At 45.4% G+C, this 27772-nt stretch overlaps 1 protein-coding gene across 1 annotated transcript; it reads left to right on the forward strand.

The window, feature by feature from the left end:
* On the forward strand, window positions 1-27717 carry STOM (stomatin). Its single transcript, XM_046023336.1, has 7 exons — window positions 1-142; window positions 12256-12359; window positions 13465-13537; window positions 14609-14691; window positions 18130-18333; window positions 19265-19399; window positions 25692-27717. Exons 1-7 carry the CDS (start codon window positions 82-84, stop codon window positions 25884-25886), a joined length of 855 nt encoding a protein of 284 aa, XP_045879292.1. The 5' UTR covers window positions 1-81; the 3' UTR covers window positions 25887-27717.
* Window positions 27718-27772: the final 55 nt, after the last annotated feature.

Raw genomic sequence — 27772 nt, forward strand, 5'->3', positions numbered from 1 at the left:
ATCTCCGCCGCACATTCTTCGCGGAAGCCGCCCCAACATCGTTGATCAGGACCGGTGAGCGACGCCTCAGGCTCGGGCAGCATGGCTGAGAAGCGGCACACAGGGGACGCCGAAGCCCGGCGGCTCCCCGACTCCTTCAGGGGTGAGCCCCGCGCCGTCGCCCACCTCCCCTAACCCTCCCCTCGGGAACTAGCCGCAGCCCGGGTGTCCCAGGCTCGTCTCCGTCACTTTTAAGCCGTGCGACCGCCGCTTTTAAGCTTCGGCGACGCTGAAGATAGTGAATCCTCGGGCTGGGGTCCGTTTGAGGGATGTTAGGGTGCAGAGTGAACAGAGGCTTGCCTGGCACACGGGGGACGCACCCACTGCAGGGCACGTTTCCAATTCCAGAGCCATGGCAGGGGCTCGCGTGCTCCAGCGGTTGCCAGATGCCAGGCCCTGTGCCAGCGCTTTGCGTTCCTTATCTCGTAGCATGCGTGCGGGCAAGATGTGTAAGTGACTCACGGCCAGTGACGCAAACCTGCACCCCACACTCAGGACCCTGGGTCTTCCTGTCGCGCGACTCCCCTTTCCTTCCCGCCCCCTCCATCCCCTCCAGCCAGCCTTTGCCCAGAGCTTCTCCCCAACTGGAAAGAACTCCTACCCCCCAGCCCCACTGCCCTGCCAGTTTCATATTAAGCAAGACAGACCTGGGAGGTTTTGCCCCCCGCCCCTCACAATGGTAGGCTATGTTTGTGCAAGAAAAAAAGAAAGTCTCTTTCTTCCCTCTCTTCCCAGCTTCACCTTCTGCCGTTTTCTGCCCCGTCTTTACTCCCTTTGTCCTAGGGACCTCGCCTCTGGGGCTTTTGTTTCTCACTGGGAATTCTTTTAAGTACTCCCATCCTACCAGGGCCTTCCCGGCTGTGATGGCAGAAACCTTGAGTGGCTCAGTGTTGTTGCCCTGTGAAGGAACTAGTACCCTTGAGATGGCTGTCATCTTGAACCTTTATTGGCTAACTCCTTGGGGGTGAGAGTGGGGTTCCAATAGAGAGAGGTGACAATCCTCCCGCCGGTGCTGAGTCCCTCCCAGGGGCTCTTAGTGATCCAAAGGAATTATTTCTAAGGGTGGAATTTCAGACAGGCTGACATAGAGAATGACATTTTAGGGGGAAATGGGTGAGCTTTTCCAGCACCCCCCACAAAGAACATGATATTGGACTTAACTATTCTGACTAGTTGTAAAGCCAGCCTTGTCCACCCATCTAAGTCCCATTTCCGTTGCCCAGCGATCCTTCCCAGGAGCATCCAAAGAATGATATCTGTCCCTTTTCTCTGCTAAGCACATTGGAGAGTGACTTTCTAAATCAGTGTAACAGGAAGGATGTATTTGAAGAAACCGATACTCAAAGAGGTTGAATTACTTCAGAGTCACAGTTTATAAGTAATGGAGCCATATTTTAAATTGGGTTTTAGCTGACCCTAAAACTTGGGGTCCACCTCTTTTGTAGTTGATTGTCATATCCTAGATGGGAAGGTGGGTGGGATACTTTCCTCTGTGCTCTGTCTGACCTTTGGTGGGAGACAGAGGGACTATGAGGATAGTTACTAGCAGTTTCGTGAAAGCAGTGGGAAATCTGTTTGTAGATGTTCTTTGGGAATATGCATGATCTTTATTTATACTTAATATCCCTTTAGTTGGTTTTTCATGGTTACAGACCAGTTTTCACTTCTAAGTTCTTTTTCTTGGCTCTATAATTAACTTTTTTTTTTAGACAGAATTTTTTTTCAGACTCTAATGAAAACTGCGTGCTCCTCAGAAAATCATATATAGAAACAAAATTTTGCTTAGTCTAGGTCACTTTTTTTTTTTAACATAAACTTTTGAGAACCAACACTGGTGGAAAGCCATTACTAGAATTTATTAAATAGAATTTATTGAGTGCCTGCTATAGGTCAAACACAGTCTAAGTGCTTTACAAACATGATCTAATTGCAGTCTTCTAACAGCTCCACAAGGAAAACATTATCCACCATTTTACAGCTAGGAAACTGGGGCTTGGAATAGAAAAATCACACATGTGTTCCTCGGAGCCAGGTTTCAAACCCGGGCTATGTGATTTTCCATTTTCCCTATCCTAGAGCTATCGCCAAAATGTGTACCCAAGAGAGGACCTTCTCAGACATTGGTACTTCACTGAAAGTGAGAGACAACAAGGAAAGCCCAAAGGAATCTAACTTCAATCCAGACCTCTTGAATAAGACGTCTCCAGAAGGCTGCTTCTGGGGGAGGCAGTGGAATATAAAAGCCCAAACTCTGTCCTTTTATGATTTTGCTGACAATTAGTCTTAGGAATATAAACAGGACCAAACCTAGGGCAAGAGCCAGTGCATTCACTTTGTAATGAAATAGTGCAGGTGGATTGCAAAGAATGTATTATTATAATTAAGAGACATGTCAACAAGAATGTATCCCTTTGGGACAAGGCCTGAAAATAAGCAGAATCAAGGGACTGATTTGTTTATTTCAGTTGTTACAGCTGATCAGATTGGGGAGAACTTTGTAACTTCTTTAATAATTAATCTGAGTTAAACCATCATTGGTCATAAATTAACTCAAACCAATGACCAAGTCTAGTGAAGCTGGTGTGTGTGTGTGTGTGTGTGTGTGTGTGTATTTGATTAGACAGGTTCCTTACTGCATGGTCTTATTGCAGATAGACTGTTTGTCTGGGTTTATATTATCTTGATAAAGGAATTACAATTATCATGACAATACACTGTTAAGTGTGGAAGGAAAGAGGTTAGAGATTACAGTCAGTGGAAAAAAGGAAGTATGTGTCAATTCTCCTTTCTCCATTCTTTTTGAATGTCTGTCTATACTCTGAGACCAGTAAAGAAACTTAAACCCCAGGCATTTAGCCTGACCTTTCAGTAGATTAGTCTCTGAAGATGCAGGCAATAAAGTGTCTGTTGTAAAGTGTTAGTGAAAAGTATACCAACTTTGTCCAGTTATAAACACACTTATGATAAGATGGTATAGTATAGTGTAGTGAAACAAGAGTGGAATTTAGAATTCAAGGATCTGCATTGAGATCTCAATACCATCCCTTACTACCTGGGTCACCTTGGGTTAAGTCTCAGCCTCCAGAGCCAATTCCTCGTCTCTGTCCTGGGTATAATCTTACCAGCAGTAACTGTCTCCCAAGGTTTCAAGAATCAAATGAGAAAATTTATGTAAATGTACTTTTGAAACATTAAAATGTCAACTGTTCAATCGGAGAAAGACAGCTATCATATGATCTCCCTGATATGAGGAAGTGGAGATGTGGGGGGTTTGGGGGATAGGAAAAGAATAAATGAAACAAGATGGGATCGGGAGGGAGACAAACCATAAGAGACTCTTAATCTCACAAAACAAACTGAGGGTTGCTGGTGGGAGTGGGTAGGGAGAGGGTGGTGGGGTTATGGACATTAGGGAGGGTATGTGCTATGGTGAGTGCTGTGAAGTGTGTAAACTTAGTGATTCACAGACCTGTAACCCTGGGGCAAATAATACATTATATGTTTATTAAAAAAATTTTTTAAAAATGTCAACTATTGAGGTAATTCATTAATGGGGAAAACGAAGAATGAAGTTAACAATGACTATTGAGAAAACGTAGTAATTATGCAGGGAGTTTAAATTTATGGGCAAAAAGTTGTATGAAAGATGGTCCAAGATGGTTTAGAACTTTATTGTCCTGCTCAGATGTAGTCTGTTTCTCCTCTAGAGATAGAGTCCCCAGGCAGATTGTTAGTCTTGATATTTTCTCAGCAGCATTTAGGTCCCAGAAGGCAATTCACTTACTAAAAAGTTTATGGCTATAAACTGTATCAATATGATCTTTAAGTTGTAATAAAAAATAACGCTGCTATTTATTGAACACTTCCTGAGTGTCAAGTTCTTCTCATTGGTTTTTATATGAGACAAGTATTATTCTTTTCCCTTATGTTACTCCTGAGCAAAGTTAGTGGTAGAATTGGAATCTGACCCCAGAGCCCTGAGCTCTTACCCACTGCTTAGCTTCTTGATGTCAGTTGAAGAACTGTACTTTTATCTGCCCCCTCCCAACACACACACACCTTTTTTTTTTATTTGTTTGTTTTTAAGATTTTATTTATTTTTATTTATTTGACAGAGAGAGATCACAAGCAGGCAGAGAGGCAGACAGAGAGAAAGAGAGAGAGAGAGAAGCAGGCTCCCTGCTGAGCAGAGAGGCCGATGCAGGACTCAATTCCAGGACCCTGAGATCATGACCTGAGCCGAAGGCAGAGGCTCAACCCACTGAGCCACCCAGGCGCCCCCCCCCCCCACACACACCTTTTTTTAAAAGGAAGCTCAATGCCCAAAGTGGAGCTTGAATTCATATCCCTGAGATCAAGAGTCCCATGTTTTACCAACCAAGCCAGCCAGGCACCCCCAATTTTTAGATAAAGTGATGTTGCCCTCCAAAGACTTTAATGAGAAAAACTCAATTGTAGATACTTTTAAGATGTCCAAGTAAAGGAGCTGGAAGGGAAAAAAGAAAAAAAAAAAAGGAAGAAGTAGGAGGGTTTTGCTCTCTTAATATATTTCAAGTCTGGTCTAAATTTAATTCACTTTAATAGCATTATGAAATTGTTTTTCTCCAGTTTTTCTGAATATTACTGTTTCTGTCTTTCCGGCTATGGGTGATAGTCAGCCCATACATACTCATTCTGACAACTGCTTTGAGACAGAGGATGATTCTGAACTGTATTAACAATTATTTACTTGGCAGATGGTTTTTGAGTACCTGTTATGCTCTAGATGTCTACCGTATTAGCTCATCTACTCTTCACATTTAACCCTCTCAGGAAGTACTCCTATTAGCTCTACTTTTAAATGAGTAGACAAAGCACAGAGAATTAAGAAACTTTCACAAGATTGTACAGATAATAAATGGCAGAACCAGCTTTGAAGCCATCATGCCATGCTGTATTAAGAAGATCAAAATCTGGGGTGCCTAGCCGGCTTAGTTGTTAAGTGTCTGCCTTTGGCTGGGGTCTTGATCCCAGGGTCCTGGGATCTAGCCCTGCATTGGGCTCCTTGCTCAGCGGGGAGCCTGCTTCTCTCTCTCCCACTCCTTCTGCTTGTGTTCTGTCTCTCTGTCAAATAAATAAATAAAATCTTTTTTTTTTTTAAAGATCAAAATCTATGAGGAAGACGGACCTTGAATAGGATAATTACGAGTACGATAAATGTTTTTTAGAAAGGGTTAAGTGAAAAAAGAAAGAAAGAAAGAAAGAAAGAAAGAAAGAAAGAAAGAAAAAGGGTTAAGTGCTGTAGGCAATTTGGAGAAGGGGCCTCTTTAAGACTCAGGGGATTCAAATTTAAAATTACTCATGACACCCTCACCTCTTTTTCCTCCTGCTTTATGACTAGAACACTGGAATGAAGAAAAGCTACAGAAAATCCCCAAGATACTTGGGAAAGAAATTATTCACACTTACTTAATTTCCTTACAATCTTTTCAAGCTAGGCAAAGGACTCCCTTTATTTCAATTTGCATTGGAACTCTTTTTTTTTTTTTATAGATTTTATTTATTTATTTGACAGAGAGAGATCACAAGTAGGTAGAGATGCAGGCAGAGAGAGAGGCAGAGAGAGAGGAGGAAGCAGGCTCCCCGCGGAGCAGAGAGCCCGATGCGGGGCTCGATCCCAGGACCTTGAGATCATGACCTGAGCCGAAGGCAGCGGCTTAATCCACTGAGCCACCCAGGCGCCCGGAACTCTTTCTTGAATGGGTCTGGCCATGCCCTTTTTCTAATATCTCATGGTAAACACATTTTGTGATTCAGATCTGAAAATGCTTCTCCAGTATCGGTCCTTTTGATCCAGTGTTTGTAGGCATAGACAGTTTACAATAGGGAGGAAAACGTACACTCTCTGGCCATGGTTTTTAACTTGATACCATCTGGCCTTTAGCCACTCCAGCCCAGAGACTAATTTCTTCCCTAGAGGTTTAAGGATAAGGGCATTTGAAGAATTAGAAACCATGCCTAATTAAAATAATCATTTGAAAGACGGGTTATAGTGTGCGCTTCTCTGCTTTGAAAGCCTCCACACAAACGAATGCAAGTTGTAATCTCTCCAAGTAAACGCCAACATTTTTTTCAACATACACATATTGAGCCCTTACTGTGTGCTAAGCTGGACCCCCTCTCACTCCACTTGGTTTCATTTTTCTCTCTGTAGTGTGCTGCTTCATTTTTGTTTCTCTCTTCACTTTTTTCCTCCATATTCCTTCTTTTCCTTTTTTTTCTGTTGCTTCCTTCCCTTCCTTGTCTTTTTATTTATTTATTTATTTTTGAATATTTTATTTATCTTAGTGAGAGAGACAGCATGAGTAAGGCAGGGAGGGTCAGAGGGAGAAGGAAAATATAATCAGAAATATGATATCCTGAATATTTATACCTTTCAGAAAATTTCAAAAATTGCCAAGGGGCGCCTGGGTGGCTCAGTGGATTAAGCCGCTGCCTTCGGCTCAGGTCGTGGTCTCAGGGTCCTGGGATCGAGCCCCGCATCGGGCTCTCTGCTCCACAGGGAGCCTGCTTCCTCCTCTCTCTCTGTCTGCCTCTCTGCCTACTTGTGATCTCTCTCTCTCTGTCAAATAAATAAATAAAATCTTTAAAAAAAAAAATTGCCAAGACCTTTCCTTTCAACCTACTGTTGTTGATCCTTAAAAGGTGCTGTTCGGAACATGCTGTTAGCATGTTTTTGAGACCGGATTCCAGCCCTCTTATCTCTCTCCACCCCAACAGCACTGTTCTTGGCAGTGCATGAAGATGGAAAGTGCTTCACTTGCGTTCCGGGAAAGGGGAAGGAAAAGCTTGTGCTTAAATGTTGCTGTTTAGGCATTGCAACAATCCTTGCGCCAGTCTTTTTCTTTTTGTGTGCATTAATGCAAATGAACCTTGAGTTAGATTTTCAGATATTATGTAAGACCTTTCTGGCCTTTCCCTGAAGAGGAAATCTAATCTTCTGAACTTTAGAACAAAATCTCAATGATAAATGGAACTTATTATTGCACATGATTTCCAACAGTGTCAAGTTCAGTAGACCTTTTAGTAAATCAGCTGATACTGTATCATTAACAATGTAGTGCTCTGAAATTATGCCTGTGTTACTCTCGTGAAAAGATTATTTTACTGCTTTTTGGGAAGCTAACCCAACAAAAATTACCGTACAACTTGTTTTGTTTTGTTTCATTGGTTTTGTGGTTTTGTTTGTTTTCTTCTGTCTCCGCTCAGAAAGTCTTTTGCTTCATTACTCGGGGACTCCAGGAGGAATATTTCATACCTACTTTACAGATATTTGTGAATATTAGAAAGATGGTATGTAAGGAAGCCACTTGTGGCTAACATGTGATAGACATTCAATTAATGGCTATTATTAGTCATAATTAAAGATTCTGCCAGAATGAGAGAAACTTAAGAATAACACAATTTCATCTTTTCAGCAAAATTAGTTTACACAATAAAAATGGATGGAAAATTTTACTAAGCATATATGCCATGCAGCAGAATTTCTATTTGAGAAAATTGAACATAACGTAAATGTTCATTAGGTTCACGGAACAGTGGACTATTATTCAACCTTTAACAATAAAGAATATGTACTGACATGAAAAGATGTTCACAATATAGGGGGAAAGCAGATTCAAAATTATTATGTATATCATTATTTTATTTTTAAAAAAAAAAGATACGAAAGGTTTAGAGGACACATAGTAAGGCAAAAAAGTCATCACCATCTAGAGATAAGGGAAGTATAGATAATTTTTCTTCTTTAATTTCTTTAGCTATAATTTCTAATTTTTATAGGGACAATAGTTTGCTTTTACAATAAGAGAAAAAAAGTGTTTCTTAAAAACATTGTCAGTTCCCTGGAGATAAGCCCAATTTGAATATTGAGTTAAACAGCATTGACACATACATTCACCCATTTTCAAAACCTTGCTTTGGTTAGTTAAAAATTTAATGCAGTTTTCAGAAGAGTTGGTAGTATAAGAAAAAAAATTAATTGCGGCCAAGTAGTATTTACGACCCTGTGTCATGGGATCCCTAATCTTTCAGAGTGTTCCCATCCAGCGGTATCAACCAGAATATCTCAGGAATGCTGAGTGCTCATTATTGCCTTTTACCTCATACAACCGGTAGGGAGGATCCAGGCTTCAAGGTCATGAATGAGAAACTTGGAGGAAATGAATTTCATGAAATGTGGGGGAGTAACTGAGAATTTTTTTTCTTTGGCCCATAAATGGTTGAGGATGAAGGGTTCACTAATATCCTGGTGAAGTTGAAGCCTCACCTCTCAGAGGAATGTGATTTGCGTACCTTTCGGTGCTATAACCAGACCAGGAAGAATTTCAGGGGTTGAGAACGGGCTAGTTGAGGCCCTAGAATGGTATGAAATGGTGCCATCCCCAGTGTATGCACTGATTATTTCTCGCTGAGCATTTGAGATGTGAAAGACCAAGCCCAGTTTCTAGGATATCCACTTCATTTCTTGTTGCTCTTTGTTTGTAATCCATGTAATCCCATGTAATCACGGTGCTGAGGGCGCGTACACATATGCACATGCAACACACGAGAAAAGACTGGGCTGGGATAAAAGAGTAAGAAATATCACTGCCCTCAGAGAGTTTATATTCTAATACATTCAGGACAGAGAGCTGTGAAATTTGACTGGGAACAGGAGGCTTGGGGCAGTATTTTAGAAGGCACCAAATGCTGTCAGAAAAATATTTGTGGCCAGTCTGTTCCTTGTTTGGAATCTGCTTCACTCTGGAAGCCTAGACCTGAGCCTGGCCACCAGCCTGAGACTGTTTTGCTATAAATAGGCACAGCTGGAAATAGGAGGCCTTCCTCCGTAGGAATATCAGATTTCATTCTCCGGACTCCTACCATGTTCTCCCAGTTTGGATACTGTCTTGGGAAAGTGCTCCAAACATGAAATCTTCTTTCATGAGGATTTTTTTTTTTTTTTTTTTTTTTTTTTTTTTTTAATTCAGAGGCAAAGGACAGTAGGAATGACTTGACTTAGAACGTGGGCTCTGGGGTAGGATGACCTGTGTTTGAATCCCGGATCCTCCTCCGCCCTGTGGTCTTGGGAAAGCTTTGTTGCTTCAGTTACCTCATTTGTAAAATAGAATTAAAAATACTAGGGTCACCTGGGTGGCTCAGCTGGTTAAGCATCTGCCTTTGGCTCAGTTCATGATCCCAGGGTCCTGGGATCGAGTCCCACATCAGGGTCCCTGCTCAGCCAGGAGTCTGCTTCTCCCTCTCCCTCAGCCTCTCCCTCTGCTTGTGTTCTCTCTCCCTGTCTCACAAATAAATAAAATCTTTAAAGAAAAATACTTAACTTCAACTTACCTTATAAAGAGTAAATGAGATAGGCATCTGGTGTCATTGAACACAGTGTCTACGACAGACCATCTACCAGAGGTGCTGGGATTATCATCAGTCATGATAATGCCTGATGGAGCCTTCTGCACAGGCAGCACTGGGTCCCTGCTTGGAATATCCTCTCAGTAGATACGTCCATGACCCCACCAACTATGCTTAGAAACCTCTGGGAGATTAACTTAGAGCACTTCTACTCATTTATGCATAGGACCTTTACCTCACAATGTGACGCAGGACCAGAAAACCATTAAGTCATCTGTAGCATTTCTGGTCTTGCATCCTGCAAGAGCACTTGATCTGGGTGCCACCTTGTGTCCTTCTTCTTCCAGGCTCTCAGCTTCAACTCTGCTTATTTCTTGGCCTTCCGTAGATTCAAAGGCCTGTCCCACTGCCATCCTTGCCCTTCCAAGCCATAACCACTGCCCAGCCTGCCTCCTCCCCTCTTGCTATTCTCCCTCTCATTACCAAGACAGTTCCTGGAAATATTGCAGAAGCTTTCTGTGGTTCATAAGGAAAGTGATAGTATCCCTGGGCGTTCTCCATCCCTCCGCCCTCCACAGAAAGGAAAAACAAACTAAAAGTGAGGAAGACACGGGGTACAGAAAGTGCAAAACACAACCCGGAAGTGAAGGGGGTTTCTCAGGATCGTAGGGAAAGGCAGTCCCTGGACCAGCTGCTCACACCACCCAAGAGAGCAAGTCCAGACACCCCTCCAAGAGATACTGTCTTCAAAGAGGAAGTTGGTAGAACCCCGACCCTGATGAGAGGAGATTTAGACCACTGGTGAGAGGTTTGAGGGTGAATCAATGCATGCATTAAAAACTAAGCAAAAGGAAAAAGCAAGACGGAGAAAAAACAAAAAGTTGTATGGGACAGAAAAACGAATCAGACGTCCCTACCTGGCTTAGTTTTGAATCGCATTTTCATATTCGTGAAGTGTAAAATTTGATAATGATCTAACCAAAATGATGCTATAATTAGAAGGATGGGTATATTTATGGGGTGGGGGAGAAGCTAAATCCTCTTCCATCCTGGAAAGTCAATAAGTAGAGCTGAAAATGGAGAAAGCAACAAGTGACAAAACAAGCATCTTATTTAGAAACAGAGAAGTATAGACAAAAATACTCAGCCAACAGAGCAGTTGCCTTTGAGGAAAGAAAAACTGGACGAGGTAAGGGGGGGACTGCTCTCTTTTTGTACTAATCTTGGAGAACTTTGGGACTCTTTAAACTTTGTGCAAGTGTAGCTGATAAAAAATTAAAACAGAAAAGACACAGATGCAGGGCACCTGGAGGGCTGTTGGTTAAGCATCTGTCTTCAGCCCAGGTCATGATCTCCGGGTCCTGGGATTGAGCCCCACGGTGGGAATCCCTTCTCAGTGGGGAGTCTGCTTCTCCCTCCCTCTGGCCCAGCTTGTGCACTCTCTCTCTCTCTCCCTCTCAAATAAATAGATAATTTTCTTTTAAGCACAGATGCATAGCAACAAAGGCTAAAAAAATAAGGGAAGGGAAAGAAGGGAAAAAATAGTTCACAGAATTTATTTATAAAAATGTGTGTGGTTTAGGGGTGCCTGGGTGGCTCAGTGGGTTAAGCCTCTGCCTTCAGCTCAGGTCATGATCTCAGGGTCCTGGGATCAAGTCCTGCATCGGGCTCTCTGCTCGGCAGGGAGCCTGCTTCCTCCTGTCTCTCTCTCTGCTTGCCTCTCTGCCTACTTGTGATCTCTCTCTGTCAAATAAAATTTTAAAAAATGTGTGTGGTTTGGAAGAATATTCATCATCTCTGGATTCCCCCACCCCTGTTTCGCTGAAATTCTTTTTTTTTTTCTAAGTTTTTTTTTTTTAAGATTTTATTTATTTATTTGAGAGACAGAGATCACAAGTAGGCAGAGAGGCAGGCAGAGAGAGAGGGGTAAGTAGGCTCCCTGCTGAGCAGAGAGCCCAATGCGGGGCTCGATCCCAGGACCCTGGGATCATGACCTGAGCTGAAGGCAGAGGCTTTAACCCACTGAGCCACCCAGGTGCCCCCCCCGCTGAAATTCTTGCAGTGGGGTGTGTATTATTACCTTCCTAGTAAGACAAGAGCTATTTCATGTTGCCAGAACGGAAGCAATTAGAAAAGCCAGAGGAAAACTATGTATAAAGATGTTTGTGATACATCGTTAATAATCCTGAGAAATCAGAAACAGTGTGTCTAATCATGGGGGGGCGGGTAATAAAGTATGATGCACAGGCCAGAGGAAATAGCACACAGTTCACTTTAGTCCATCTGTCCCCTCAGTTTAAATGCTCTTTGCCTTCTGTCCCCACCCTTTTGGTACCTTCCTTAACTGTTACATCCTTCAAGACACACCTCTGACAACCACCACTGTCCCCTACCCACTCTACCCCACTGTCACCTCTGTCCCAGCTATGTAAGTTACTCCCATTCTGTGTTTTCAAAATGCTCTACAGTCTGTGTTGACACTTACCACCTAATGTTGTAACGATCTGTCTGTCTTGCCTACTGAACTTGAACCTTCCTGAGAGCGGGATTGGGTCTTACTTTTACCATGTCAGTGCAGAGCACAGGCATAATAAATATTAGGCACCTAAAAAACGTTTGCAGGATAAAAAATAATGTGGGAAATCCTTGTCATGTTAAGTAGATGAGAAAAAGTAGCCCCTGTGCTTCAGGGCTGTTACAAGGATTAGACGGGGAAATCCAGGGAACACAGTAGAATTCTAGGCATCAGTGAGTTCCGTGGACAGAGGATGAAGGTGGTGGGAGTCTGCTATTAACAATGACAAGAAATGTGTATTTTTGTTTTCACAGATAGCCCCAGTACAGGCCTTGGACCTTGTGGCTGGATTTTGGTGGCTGTCTCATTCTTGTTCACTGTTATAACTTTCCCCATCTCGGTATGGATGTGCATAAAGGTAAAGAAGACGTCACTTGCATCTGCCAAGGGGTCAGCTCCTCACTACATAAGCCCCCTGTTGTGTGTATCTGTGTAGAAAAGGGAGAGAGAAAGAGAGAGAGACCTGCTGTCCTGAATCCCTTTTCCTTCATCTCTCTCTTGGAAAAATTCCCTCTAGTCACCTGTTGTAATGGAATCTGGGGACATCTTTCAGCCATGGTCCAGGCAGCCCAACTCATAGGTTAGAGGAAGGATCCCCATCAGAAATGTTCCAAAGTCGGGGATTTGGGGTGGTCCTGTCCAGAGTCAAGACGCTCAGGACAGACTGCTGGCTCCATTGTTCACTGTGTGACCTTTGCCTGGTTTCCTCCCTGTAAGATGGGAGGAAATAGCAACACCCACTTCACAGGGCCGTGGCCAAGATTACAGAATGTCTCTAAACATAACTTATCCCAATGCCTGGCATATGGCAAGGGCCCCCCAGTTGCTGGTTATTTTTTCCATAAAGTCATTAATACTTTGATAAATGACTATCATTTACATATTCCTAAGAAGGGAAAATATGCTCCAAGAATTTTCAGATAAGTTTATGATTATAATTTAAGGAGTCAGGAGATAAACTGTGGGAAATTTAGTTGTTTTTATTTCTTATCTTTATTACCAATGCATGAGTAACTGAATGAGGATGTTAACAGCTGAGGAGTGGAGTTATGGATTTACTCCTATATACTACTCTATACTTCCCAAATTTTATACAGTGAAATATCTATTGCTTTTATAATCACTTAAAAAAATAGTAAATACATATCCTGCTTGGTAATTCAGCATCGAACATGTTATTTATAGATACTGTTCGGATTTTATTTTAAGTTTTATGTGTTTAAGAAATCCCCTACGCCCAACAGGAGGCTCGAACTCATGACCCCGAGATCAAGGGTTGCATGCCCTAAAGACCGGGCCAGGCAGGCACCCTGATACTGTTCAGACTTTAGAGAAAAAAACAACATAGAGGCATCTAACCTGTTCAGACCAGAATATATTTTTAACAAGCTGCCTAAAAATACATAGCGTATATAAAGATTTGTACTCCTCATGTTTAATTATTACTTGTGTTTTTGATCTAGATCATAAAAGAATATGAACGAGCCATCATCTTTAGACTGGGTCGCATTTTACAAGGAGGAGCCAAAGGACCTGGTCAGTACTAGAATTCTGGGTCGTTGGCCTGGAGACCGAAGTTCTTCCTCTTGTTGACGTGGATTCCCTTACGTGGGTCCCTTCTCTGTTGACGTAGAAAAGAGAGCCTGTAACAGAAGCCCTGTGACAATAGCAGTGAGGCTGGCCAGTCTTGCTACAATCGCCCTTTCCTTCCCTGGGCTCCCCTCCCCTTCCCATCTTCGCCGATAAGATTATGTTAGGCCAAGAATAGCCACAACTGTGGAAGTTTGAGCATGAGAATTCCTACTCACTAAAGGTTTTCTAGATCTTACTCTCTATGCCTTAGTTCTGGCAAACTTCCCTTCAGCCCCTACTGTATTCCAGGCTCTGGGAATTCAAGGGAGACTAAAACATAGTTCCTGCCCTCAAGGAGCTTGCTGTCTAGTGGACACCAAAAAGGAAGCAGTTACTGTCCTGTGTGATAAGTACCATGACCAAGTCATTGCAGATAGCTGTGGAAACCCAGAGATAGGTGATGGACCCCACCTAGGAGGATGAGACCAGGCTTTGGAGGTGATGACAGCTTGGCTGAGTCTTAAGGCATGGTGAGGTGTTGGCCCGAGGGGCAGTATTCCCAGTAGAAATGGCAACATGGACAGAGTGATGTCAAAGGGGGATATGGCGGGCCCAGGGAGGGAAAGGGCCTGCAGGCAGCTCGGCCCAGCACGAGTGTGGAGCTCGAGAAGAGGGGAGTGGCCGAAGAGGGGCACCGGGGCAGGCCATGCAGGACCTTATGTGGCATGTTCAGGGGTTCGTGGGCTGAGAAAATGGGTCAAAGGAGAGAACCTGGAAGATGCAGAAAGAGGTGGGAAGGATCGTGTTGGTCTAAGTAAAAACCAGATGGCCAGTGGTGGCGGAGTCAGGAGATGACGTCACGGGCCTCAGTGGCAGCAGTTAGGTGGGGCGAGGGAACAGGAGGATGGCGTTCCTGGCATCTGGCTCCTGCACTGAGATGACCTGGCTTCTTTCCGTTGGTTCCTTTGATTCTGTTAGCGTGAAGGGATGAGGCGCCAGCATCTCTCGATAACGTTCTGTGTTTCTTTGTTGCAGGTTTGTTTTTTATTCTCCCCTGCACTGACAGCTTCATCAAGGTGGACATGAGGACCATTTCATTTGACATTCCTCCCCAGGAGGTAAGGTGGTCTTATGCCGTTGATAACAGATGTCATGTGTGAAAGTCGCTGGCGACGAGAGCAGCACAGAATAGGGTGGTGAGAGCTTGGGTGTAGAGCCTGTCTGCTTGTCACCATTTTTCCAGCTGTGTGCCTTTGAGCAAGTTCCTTAACCTCTCTGTGCCTTAGTTTCATCATCTGTAAAATTAAGAGTTTATAATGGTAGGACCTACTTTTGGGGCTGGGGGAGAGAGAGCACGCATGAGCATGAGCAAGCAATGGAGACGGGTAGAAGGGCTCGGTCCCAGGACCCTGAGATCATGACCTGAGCCGAAGGCAGACACTTCACTGACTGGGCCACCCAGGCGTCCCTAGTAGAACTTACTTCAGAAGCTCTTGTGAGGACTACCTGAGACCTTACATGTACAGTGCTTAGGCCAGTGGCTAATAAATAGTTAAGTGCACACGTGCTTATTATTACCGAGTGTAGCCTGGTGTTAGCATGACCGTATCTGTCATCCTTTTCCTACCGCATTTCTCTGCGATAGGTTTCTGACAGGAAATCCAGCTTAGCACAACATTCTTCTTAAGGTTCTTCATTTTATTCTAGATACAGAATTAGGAGCTGCTCATTTGGCTTTTTAGATAAAGCATATAATGTTTTGTAATAGTCATTACTCCATGCTCCTTCAAACTACTTCACAAGGAATATCAGAGTTGAAACTCACAGCAGGATCCTTGAAAAGCACGTAACTGCTGTGGGGCCAAGGGCCTCCACCAGACCAGAGTGGCAGAGCCGGGAGCGACGTTCAGCTCCGTGGGTTCCTCGCCGAATGCTTTTCCTGCAGCTCCATGCTAAACGCACCTGACGTTCGTGTTCACTCCCTCGTGGCCCGTGACGGTGAGGTCCATCCTGGGCCACGTGTCTGGGGAGGCATCGTCCCCGAGGCAGATAAAAAGCCTGGAAACAGGATGAAGGGAGGGACAGAAGAAGAGTGTCAAGTGTTTCCTGGCCAGAAGCCAGGTGCACAGCAGGCTGGGGAGCCTGGCCGGGTCGCCTTCTCTTGGCCCCGAACCCAGGAACCCGCATAGGAACCTCCTTGCTGGTGCCGATCCAAACAGGGGCTGAGGTCAGACTTCATCATCCACGTGCACGAGGGACGCCAGCCGTCACCGTTACCCACAAGAACAGGGCTAAAAGCTGTGCTGTGTTCTCTGCACGTTTTCCCATCTTTCCGAGAAGACGGACCCTATGAAGGAGCCCCTCGCGGGGTAGCTGGGAGTCCTGGCGCTCCCCTCTGTAAACGCTGCAGACATCCAGCAGGCTTGCTGTAAGCTGCCACCTTCCAGCGGCTCCCTCCTCTCCTGGGACCGCTGAACTCGCAGTGGATTGGAACGTGGCAAGCAGTCCTTCTTCCAACCCCCTTGAATGTAATATGAAGGAAGAGAAGTACCCCGCCGACGATTAACAGTAGGCAGAGAGGCTGCAGCTTTAGAAAGCTCTGGCTGTGGCAGGCACAGAGGCAAGAGCTTGTTCAGAAACGATACGCATTTTCCGACCATATCGCGGGAAATCATTAATTTGCACGCCAACGTGGTAATACACTATTAGAAGTATTTTTAGGTTATCAGAAAAAAGAGGTAACTGCGTTCCTGCCCGACAGGGACAGAAGAGCAATGCACACCATTGCCGTTACTGCCCACCTGTTACACAGCCCTTTACACTCCCGAAAAAGCCTCGTTCAACTGGACCCTCACCTTCAAAGTAATTTGCCAGCAGTTTGCGTAGAATGGGGCTGTGTTATTAGCCCCATCTCACAGATGAGGACTCTTGTAGGTCAGGCAGGCTAAGAGCCTCACTGGCGATCACCAAGCCAGGTCCAGGAAGCACGGCTCAGGTCTCCTGAACCTCTCTCGCACGCTCTGCCACAATCACTGTGTTCCTAGGTTCACGTTTCAGTTCCTCTCTCCCTGACTCACTACCTGCTCTGTCTCTGGCACTCTGCCAGTGCGAGAGACAGCAGAGACAAGCTGCCCTCAAGAAACGCATAGTCCAGTAGAGAAGCGAGGAGTCGACCGGCAGCACAGTCGCTGCAGTGAGGTGCAGCGGGGATCGTGGCTAGCCCTGCCTCGTTAGGGGAGTTGCACAGAGGAAAAGAGCTGTGTCTTGGATAAAGTGTCATCACGTGACAGTCTGCTGGGTGAAGGGGAGGAGAGGACATCTGAGCCGGGGTGGGGGAGGGGGACACCTGCACAAAGGCCTGGAACACAGAACACGGTGCGTGAGGGACCTCTACCTTCTCCAGTGTGGCAGGTGTGCGGCAGGGAGCGGGAAGGCATGGGGCCGGCGGCCGCTGTCAGGACCTGAAGACCAAAACTAAGGAGCAGCCCGGAAGGGGGTGGGAAGAAGCCTGGATGCATGATGTCCTGGAAAGCATTTTTTTTTTTTAAAGATTTTATTTATTTATTTGACAGATAGAGATCACAAGTAGGGAGAGAGGCAGGCAGAGAGAGAGAGGAGGAAGCAGGCTCCCTGCCAAGCAGAGAGCCCGATGCGGGGCTCGATCCCAGGACTCTGGGATCATGACCTGAGCGAAAGGCAGAGGCTTTAACCCACTGAGCCACCCAGGCGCCCCTCCTGGAAAGCATTTTTATGTAGCATGCTGTAAAGTTTATTTTTACCCTGACCTCTCCCTATAACAACCGTCCCCATTCCCTTTGTGCTTGACTTCACTGTGCTGCCTTAGAGAGTTAACCCAGCCTAGGTCCTGCCCCAGCACCGGGCCGCGTCGTGCATGATGCTCCCACCCTTGCTCACGCTCATGCCACCCTCGGGAAATGAGTTCCTCTTGTAAGACGTAGTTCAAGTATTGCCCCTGCCACCAAGAGCTGTCCCTCCTTTCTGCCACGGCTTCCTTGATTCCCCGCCGTCTCGGAAAGTACAGTGCCTGCTGCTGAGTGGTGTCTCAGAATTTGCTGAATGATTGAATTAGTGAATAAGTGAATGTATTTTATTAAAATTCCAAAGGCATAGTTCGCTTTCGGATGCTGCGTTTTCTTAGTCCCTTCAGGCGGCTCTAACCAAATCCCACACACTGGGTGGCTTATAAACCACTGAAAAGTGTTGCTCACCGCGTTGGAGGCTGGAATCCAAGGTCAGGGTGCAAGCAGGCTCAGCGCCTGGACGAGGCACTGCTTCCTCATTCATAGATGACCATGAGGGCTCAACCCTCATGACCCGATCATGTGCCAAAGGCCCCGCCTCCTAATGTCTGATGCCATCATGTGGGCAGTTAGGCTTCAGTGTCCGAACTTGGAGGGCACACAACACTCTGTCAATAGTACTTACGACATAAAATCGGCTGTTGTCCTAAGATGTTCTAGAGAACAACACTGCTTACAGTTCTGTTAGAGAAGGAGTCGGTGGGCAGGTGTGAAATGGCATCCTTCCTGTTACAGATCCTCACCAAGGACTCGGTGACCATCAGTGTGGACGGCGTGGTCTATTACCGCGTGCAGAACGCCACCCTCGCCGTGGCGAATATCACCAATGCAGACTCGGCGACCCGTCTGTTGGCACAAACGACTCTGAGGAACGTCCTGGGCACCAAGAACCTTTCCCAGATCCTCTCCGACAGAGAAGAAATCGCACACAACATGCAGGTGAGGCCGTGAGTCACCAGAAATTCCAAGATGAAGCCAGAGGGTTAGAGGTTGTTTGACAACTTTTGACTCATTCCTGTTGGGGGAATCACTGGCCGGTGTTTTCTCTTCATAGAAACTCTTTGGAAGGAGTATTTTTCACACAAAGAGCTCATGACTTAACAGCTCAGATGAATTTTTTTATTTTTTTTATTCCCTTCCACATAGGGTTTTTCCCTCAGAATTAGCATAAACCTTTTTTTTTAGTGTAACAGTTCTGAGGCCTTTCTGCAAGACAGCGCGGGTGTCGTTAATGCTCTGTTCTCTGCACAAGACCCATGACTTCCCTTGTAACTCACATGTGTCCCAAGCTTTCTAGAGTCATAGATTATGAATTAAACCTGGCTGGTTCAAAAAAGATAAAGGACGAAAATCCGAGATCTTGTTATTCATCAGTGTCATCGTGTATCAAATCTATGACCTTAACCTGATGCCCACAACCACATAGCAAACAGAAAAGAAGGTTTTATTCCTCCCGTTGTAAAGGGACCCCGCTGAAGCACAAAGAAGTACTGTGGCTTAGTCACATTAGATCAGGAGCCAGAGGGCCACCTATTTTTATTAGTAAAATGTGATCTGGATACAGCCATACGCACTGGTTTATATATTATCCACGGCTGGTTTTGACCCACAATGGCACAGTTAAAGAGTTGCAAGGAAGACTGAAAATAAACAACCACTGTTTGGCCCTTTGAGGGAATGCTTGCCAACCCTTGCATGAGCTTCTTTAAGGGAGCCAGGATCAGCTCCCCAGGCCCCGGCCCCCACAGAGGAGAGCTAACCTCTCCCCCGGATCTCCCCTAGCGCCTTGTCAGCTCCCCGGCCCAGTGGTCTGCCCTCGGCCGCTGGGCAGACCTGAGCCTTCTTTGCTGGCCTTCTCTCTTCCGAACAGTGTACCCTGGATGACGCCACTGATGACTGGGGAATAAAGGTGGAGCGCGTGGAAATTAAGGACGTGAAGCTGCCTGTGCAGCTCCAGAGAGCCATGGCCGCCGAGGCAGAGGCATCCCGGGAGGCCCGCGCCAAGGTAGCCTTGCTGTCTGCTCTGGTCTTGTCTCTTTTCTTTTTTCTTTTCTTTTCTTTTCTCTAGTTTTCTCTTTCTTTCTTTCTCTCTTTTCCATACTTTATTTTTCCTATTGAGTTTTCTTCTCAGTTACAAAACAGTAAAACGTTGTTACAAAAATGGAAATAATCCTAAAGTGTATGTCAAGGTGAAAGCCTTCCTGTTGCATCTGAGTCACACGCCCCAAGGGGCCACGGCTCCTGACAGCTTAGTGTGTATACTGAGGCTTTCCCTGATGAGGGTGTCTGGCTGCTGGCCTGTTTGTTTTTCGAAAGTAGGCTCGTACCATACCTGTTCTCTGCCTTGCTCGCTTCACTGCACAAGACCCTGTGAGCCCGGCAGTGTGTGTAGAGCCAATCAGTCTTCGGTGACTGCATCTCCCATACCCTATGTTCCCAGACCCCCACTAAGCGCAAATGAACAGTTCTGAGTTCAGAGCAACAGGGCAGTCCCGTCAGTGTGCTTACCATCTGTTCCTTCCTACTTTGTTTCTTTCAAAGCTTTTATGTTTTTTCTAAGTCATTTCTACACCCAGCGTGTGGTTCAAACTCGCAACCCTGAGGTCAAGAGTCGTACACTCTACTGACTGAACCAGCCAGGGACCCCTCCTTCCCTGTTTTTGTCTTCTCTTTCATTCTCTCTTTTCTCAGGTTCTTCTTCCTTCTTACTGTTCCCTCTTCCTCTCTGTCCTCTTAACTTTTTTTTGATCCTCTTTCTCTGATGTCTGCCTCCCCCCCCCCCCACCCACTTCCTTGGTCATCACCATCCCTGCCTACCTCTGCAGCCTGCATGGTGCGTGGCCCCCATGAGAGGTGTCAAGGAAACGTCTATTCATCTAACCTGGGAAAGAGGATTTCTGGAGCTAATATAGAAGGACACAGGGATAGCTTGCCAAACCCAAGGTTGGGAAGCACACTCAAGTCTCTAGAGTTGGAGCCCAGGACCACATTGCAGTCAAGACCAAAGGGAGCTAATCATTCTACCTCCTGGGCCCTACCTCGATGCTGACAGCTTAAGGGCAGGGTGTCTGACTCTCAGGTTTCCATACCTCCCTGGTTGAGCACTAAAGGGGACAGACCTGCCTTGATTCCAGATTCACAGCAGGGAGATCTTCTTTGGTCAAAGTTTAGTCAAAAGGGCAAAGTCAGATGTTAATAAGCTCCCACAGCCCCTTGTGCAGATATGAGTGGTGGAGGAAGAGGGTCAGTTGTCATAAGAGGGCTTGCTGTGGACTTAACAGATCCCCCAAGATGCAAGGAGCAAACCGATCTGTTGTTTTGTTGGAAAATAGTGGCAGCTGGAGAGAATTGGCTAAGCACAGAACCTTAACCTTCTAGTAGGAAGCCTTTAAGACGAAAGCCGGGTGCTATAATTTCTTAGCCAACACCAAATAGAGTAGTAGCTCCTCTGACACACTATGCCCAGAATTTTCTACTGACCAGGATTGCTAGGTTTTCCCAACGTGACAACTAATGCTTGTGAGGACAGCTGGTAATGCTGCGGAAGCCTCAAGGGCTCGTTCTCACAGTCATCACCCTGAGAAGACTAAGTGGTATTTCTGGTAACATTAAAGATGCCCTACTGTGTGCTAATAAGTATTTTGAAAATTAGGAACTGCTTTTATCTAGAATATGTCATTAACCAACAGCCCCGTTTCCAAGCCATATTGAATGGAACTTACCACACATAGATGACTTAGAATGTCAGAGCCTGAAATGTCCTCAGAGGTTATACCTTCTGGAGGCGACAAATAACTTGGCCCCGATGCCGCCCCTCCCCCCTCCTATTCCCCTGCTGGTAATTAACCGCAGCACTGTTTTCCACTGAGCTTAGACTTGACCTCAGACTCCTCCTATTGCCCTCCAGGTAACAAGTCTCAACTGCTTGGAATGGGCTCTAAAAATGAAACTTATTTGCCATCCTACAGTTCAGATGAAGAAAATCGAAGCCCCAGAAAATTTCTGTAGTTTTCCTCAAGGTCACATGGTTGATGACTGACCACAGAAATGAGAACTCCCCTCTGCTCCTCCCTGCCTCCTTTGGACCTCCTGTGATGGGCTGTCTGCAGGTGTTCTCACCAGCTAGGAAGGAAATTCCCTGATAACAATGAGAAGAGACAGAGGAAGCCCGTTAGAATGCTGAGTAACGGTGCTCCCACTTCGATAAGACTGTAGAGACCATCTAGACTATTCTCGTGGACCTGGGCTGTGCCTGTCTTTAAGATTAGGGTGAGCCCATAGAATCACAAGGAGTCTCTCCCTTCTGTAAAATAAAATAACCCTGCAACCACCATAAGGCCAAAAATTCAAAATCATATATTCAGGTTCTCATGGAAAATAGGGAGTCTGTTTCTTCAATATGTAAACTGGGAAAGAAAGGGGTAGGAGAGCCTCTAGACTGAGAGACTTCAGAGAGAAATTCCTCAAGTTAATTAGCCATCAGGGAAATGCAAATTCAGATCCCATGCAGACACCATGCTAGATGTCCACCAGAATGGTTTAAAAAAAAAAAAAAGAAAAGAACTGAGTGTGGGGGGAGGGAGGACCTTGTGCTCTGATTTTGTTAGCGAGACTGGACATTTGGAAATTTACAGTCTCTTTGGAAGAGAGACTTTGGAAGGCCGTCTGGCAGTGTGTATCCAACAGAAATGCGCTCGTGTGTTTACCAAAAGGCATGTGCTGGAGTGTTCACAACAGCATTTTGTAGTACCCCGAACTGGAAACTGCCCGCGTGTCCCTTGCCGTTGAATGGATAGAGTTTGCTTTATTCACGTAAAGGAGCACCAGGCAATGAAGAGAGTGAACGTAACATGGTTTGAGAGAAAGGAGCCCGGCACGAAAGAGGACAGATTCTCCCGCAAGCTTGACTGTATCTTAGCCAAACCTCTTTCTCGAGTGTGTAGACCAGCTCTGATCGACTCAAATGTCGTACCTTTCCCGCTTGCATCCTTCCTCATTTCCTTTCTCACACCTCTGAAAAGAATGCCTGGCACATGCTTTCAGGCTCCTATTCCTGGGGCCTCATCATCCATTAATTGAGAGGGGGGAGTGCAGGAATGCAGAATCCCCTTTCTCTGCCCTTCTCAGCCTGGCCCGCCCCGCTCTGGAAGGACAGACCACGGTACCAGCCTCACAGGCCTGAAAATGCCTGATTCTCACATGATGGATCAAGCGATACAAAGTGTTGATCAATATGGGGCTGTCCCGTAAGTAGTTGGCTCTGCTCTCCGAGGTCCCACTCACGGCATCTACGAGGCGGGTGTTTAGATAACACGGCGTGCCTAGCCTGGTGGGTCTGGCTGCCCGGCCCAGAGACTGTGTGTCGGCCGGTAGTGGGACATGAGATAGCTTTGCAGCTGGTCCATGTCCAGACCAGGGGGGAAAAAAGTGCCTTACTGGCCATCTGAGATGACATGGAAAAACCCATGTCATCTGTTCTCGGTGCTGAGCTCGGTTTTGCATTCTGTACGTACAGTGCCTGCCTTAGAGCACGGTTACGTGAGGCACTTGGCATGTGCCTGGCTCCTGCCCCTTCTCGAAGACCTAAGCTGAGATTTTTATCCTCTAAACTGAGTGCCTTCTCTTGGTAATACCACATCTGATATCCCCCATCTAACCTAATGGGACCCCCCCCCCAGGAACCCGAAACCTAGAAACCCAGGGCCCTGCCTCAGTTCCTCTCCCTCCCTGTACCCAGTCAACCTCCACACTGCTGACTGTCCTCCTGAAGAGCTCCCCAGCCCCTTCCTCTCTCCATCCCCACTACCAGCGAATCGCCCTGGTCACTGCGAGGCTGTCCCACTGGCTCCTCACCGAGTCTCCCCATCTGTCCCCAGGCATCTGTCAGCCTGTCCTCTCCAGCTAGACCTGGGGAAGTTCCTCCTGGAAATTTCAGCAGCTTCCCACTGCATACAGCCTGCAGACCAAGTACCCCTCCCTCCCCTCGGCCTCACACCACATTCAGCCACTTATATTAAAAAAAAAAAAAGCCACCAGCTTTTTTTTTTTTTAAAATATACCACAATACCTTTTCATGTGTGCTGCCTGAAGTATTTTTTTTTTTTTTTTTTTTTTTGCCTGAAGTATTCTTCAACTTTGTCCAAACAGCAAAGCTCTCGCCCTTTCCTGTTCAACTTCTTTATCTCACCACCTCACCTGCAAAAACTGCTTTCCTCTAAGGGCTGGCACTGAGCCTCGTACCCATCTCTGTCCACATTTGTCACGCTGGAATGAAGCGGCCAATTTCCCTGTCTGTGTCCCCTGCTTGACCAGTTGCTAAAGGAGGCCTACCCCTAGCTCCTGACCAGGGCTTGACCCCTAACACGGCCCCCAACAGTAACGGTATAAGTAATCATAACTCCACTGGTCCTAAGACCATTGCTTTGGATCCTGATTCTCATGGCAGTATTAGGAACCGTGAATATTTTGAGATACATGTGCGAATATCCTAGTGGAACTGCCCAGTGAAGCTTGAGGATCCCAATATCTTCAGCCCTCTTCTCCAAGGATCATGAAGTAAAAGGAGCTGCCTTGATTTGGCTTCAGCTTTCTGTTTTCCTCACAGTGGCCCGAGGAGGCAGGTGCTCTCCCATTTTAAGAATAAGAAACCAGAGCTCAGCATGTTAAATTACCCCCCTGAGAACACTCAGCTGGTAAGGCTTTTGGTTTGAGATTGGCGTGAAAGCCCATCTCATTCCAAAGCCTCCCCACCGCCCAGTGATGTTCAAGCTCTTATGCTCATTGAGCCTCTTGAAGAATTTGGAAAAACTGTATGGTCCCATCACACATTTTAAATAGATAGACCTGTAAAAATTTTCATTTGAATTGATACACTTGGCTGAGCATAATCATCCCTGGCATGTTTTAAATATTGACATTTCACACTAAAACTGTGAACATCATTCTTTTAAAGGTACCCAGTGAAATTCAAATGACATAATGACTCCACCGTCTATTTAAAATATGTAAATAAGGTTTTCGCGGTCGGGCATGTTTTACTGTCCCTTCTTCTTCTCCTTGAACTTCTGTTTCCACTCCGCCTCCTCCACGGATTTCTTTTCCTAATATGATATATTTTGTCATGAGTCATTTTATTACTGTACCGCAACACATTTAGTATTGAAGTTTAAAATTATTATAAAAAATTTCCTGTGACTACAAGCAAGGCATTTAAATGTTTTAGAATGTCTCCTCAGTAATTTTTTTTTAACTAGAAATGCTTCTCTTTTTTTTTTTTAAGATTTTATTTATTTATTTGACAGATAGAGATCACAAGTAGGCAGAGAGAGAGAGAGCAGGAAGCAGGCTCCCCGCAGAGCAGAGAGCCCGATGTGGGGCTCGATCCCAGGACTCTGGGATCATGACTCGAGCCGAAGGCAGAGGCTTTAATCCACTGAGCCACCCAGGCGCCCTTAGAGATGCTTCTCTTAACAAGACAAAGAATTCATGTCTTTGTAGCCGGCTGTTACTTATTGCCAAAAGACTAAACATCAATTCTAGTCTTAACTTTTCATTTTTATAGATATAAGGAGTCAGAACTTTTGTTTACATAAATAAGTGGGTGGAAATGCAAGTTTTGTTGAAAGTCACGCATGCAATTCTTTGCACTGCCTCTGCATTTATGTGCTAAAAAAAAACATACAGCCATCTTCATTAAAAAATATATATTTTTTAAAGATTTATTTGAGACAGAGAGAATGCATAAGCAGAGGGAACGGGAGAGGGAAAAGCAGACTCCCTGCTGGGCAGGGAGCCGGTCTCCAGGCTCAATCCCAGGATCATGAGATAGGAAGGCAGATGCTCAACTGACTGAGCCACGCAGGCGCCGCTCAGAAAGTATTTTTAATGGTCATTTTAAAGGTCATTTAATGGTCAATTTCAGTTCTGTAAGGTTCTCTTCTTTTTAGCAATCAAAGAACTGGAAATCCATTTTACTTACAAAAGGATTCGTATCCAGTCATTAGTCACCCTCCCAACCCCTGCACGGTATTTCGGTATTTCAAATTGTCTCTTTGTCTGGTCCTCTGAAGCATGCGAGAAAGGTCACAGTGAAAGAGGATGTCTTGACCTCAGGCACGTACTTGGGCAAATCAGATAGAGGAAAAAGAACGTATGCAAACTGGGTAACTGGAAATCGATTTCTTAAAACCGTTTTTTCTCAGCCCTGCAAGGTTGAGTATACCTACCCGGGTTTGAAGACTGCTGTTTGAACACTGCCCTTTTCTCCATTTTACCCACTCCCCGGTCCTGTCGTGTAGGTCATTGCTGCCGAGGGAGAAATGAACGCATCCAGGGCTCTGAAAGAAGCCTCCATGGTCATCACCGAGTCTCCGGCAGCCCTCCAGCTGCGGTACCTCCAGACGCTGACCACCATCGCTGCTGAGAAAAACTCCACAATCGTCTTCCCCCTGCCCATAGACATGTTGCAAGGCATCATGGGGGCAAAACAGTGAGCCTCGGAGGCCAGTGCAAAGATGCGCCCTTTCTTTCCAGGGTAGAGTGGGGACCAAATCAGCCCTTAACCTGTGAGGAGAGAGGAGGGCGGGACCTCGGCTATCCTTCCTCTCTTTCCCTTTCCATATGTTGACTGCAAGGTTCTTAGAATGTGTAGTGATCCTAGCAACAGATGAAGATTGTTAGCTTGTAAATACTGAGAAAGAGGAGTGCGGGGAGGGGACTGGTGATTTATAGGAGATAATTTCTTACTCTTTAAAATATTTAAAAGTTCATATATTTAGATCATCATGTAATAGGTTAAATCCCCCGTCTTTTGACTTTTCACTGGGTCATTCTGTACCCGCTATCTGCAGCCAGACCAAAGGCAAGTAAATAGGTTAAAACCACCACTTGACACCCTGGCTGGACAAATGCTTTGCAGAAAGCAGAGACCTTAGGCTACGACCAGCTTCTCTGGGCCACACGTGCCTTACTTTCGGGGAATCTCAAGGAAACATTCCTGCCATTCGCTGTCTTTCAAATCCCAGGCGGTGCTTCGAAATAACCCTCTGTCTCAAGGAGGCATTTTCTTGCCTGTACCTTTCAACACTGGAGGAGATGGTCAAGGTCAGTGAGAAAGATGGTCTTAACCCTTGAAAGACTTTTAAATCCACTGTCACAAAGATCTTCTAAGAATAATATGTTTCTTTTCTTTTTTTGCTCGAAGCTTCTTTGAGCCTCTCTCTGACCAAATGAGTCCTCTGTGCTCTCTCAAACCAGCTACATACTTGTCACAAAAGTGCTTTTTTCTCACTTTTGCCTATTTTCCTATATCAGGTTCTCAACAGTTTCTGATTTTTTAAACAACACTTTCTCTAAGTTCTATGAGCAACTGTCTATATACCCATTTGAATAGCTTGAGGACTAATACTTTTTTAAAAAAATGTCTTCAGAAAGCCATTCTATTTTACTGTCTGCATGCTGTTAACTCTTGTACACTGTGAAATATTTTGGCTACCAGTCCTGTTCATTAAATACTGTAAAGAATTCACAAATATTGGGCACATAATAGCCAATGAGCTTGGCAAGACACTGTCAAACTTAGGACATATATACAGATCTAGGTGTCTTTTCTATTTGCGGAATCCTCTTTCTCCATCACCAGGGTCAATGCTGAAAGAGGAAGTGGTCAGCCCCTCTGGACCACGGTTGCTTATTTTGCAGTAATAGGGAGCACCTTCAGTTTCGCAAATGGTGTGAATCTGAGCAACCTGGCATTCTTCCTGTTGACCCGAAAACCTGCCTGGCAACATACCTCCTTGAGGCTCTGAATTCACCTAGAGAAGTCTTCCCTACCCAGCCCAGCCTGCCCATCTGTCCTTACCTAGATCACTGTCAGTCCCACACTAGGAGTGTCCCCTCCCCAATCCCCCATTTCCAAGCTTATTTTAGGAAACCTTGAGCCATGTATCCAGGTTCCAAGCTGAGTTTAATAAGTGCATATGGAGCATTTTGACTTGGAACTCAAGTTACTCATTTTAAATAATGCTCTTGTATCTTTGGTGAGCTGGCAACCCCTGAGGGCCAGGAAACAACTCCATATCCCGGCTGAAAATCTCTTCTCGGGTTTAGGGTAACCGTGCTTTCTGTTCCTGGAGTTTCCCTGTTTGCACATACCAGTCTTCACCTCTCTGCCTTGTGGATTCATAGCCCAATAGGGTGGGATTAAATTGCTTGAGAGGGAGGGAGCATAAAAGGGGTCTCTAGAGTGAGTGTTGGTGCGAGAGGTCTTTCCACATGGCCTCCCTTTCTAATGCTGTACATAATAAAGTGTGCACTTATACTCATTTTCTTTGGGTGAAAGAGTATGTTTCTGCCTGCATTTCGTGTTTTGTGGATTCCA

This window comes from Meles meles, chromosome 11, assembly GCF_922984935.1.
Source record: "Meles meles chromosome 11, mMelMel3.1 paternal haplotype, whole genome shotgun sequence".
NCBI lineage: Eukaryota > Metazoa > Chordata > Mammalia > Carnivora > Mustelidae > Meles > Meles meles.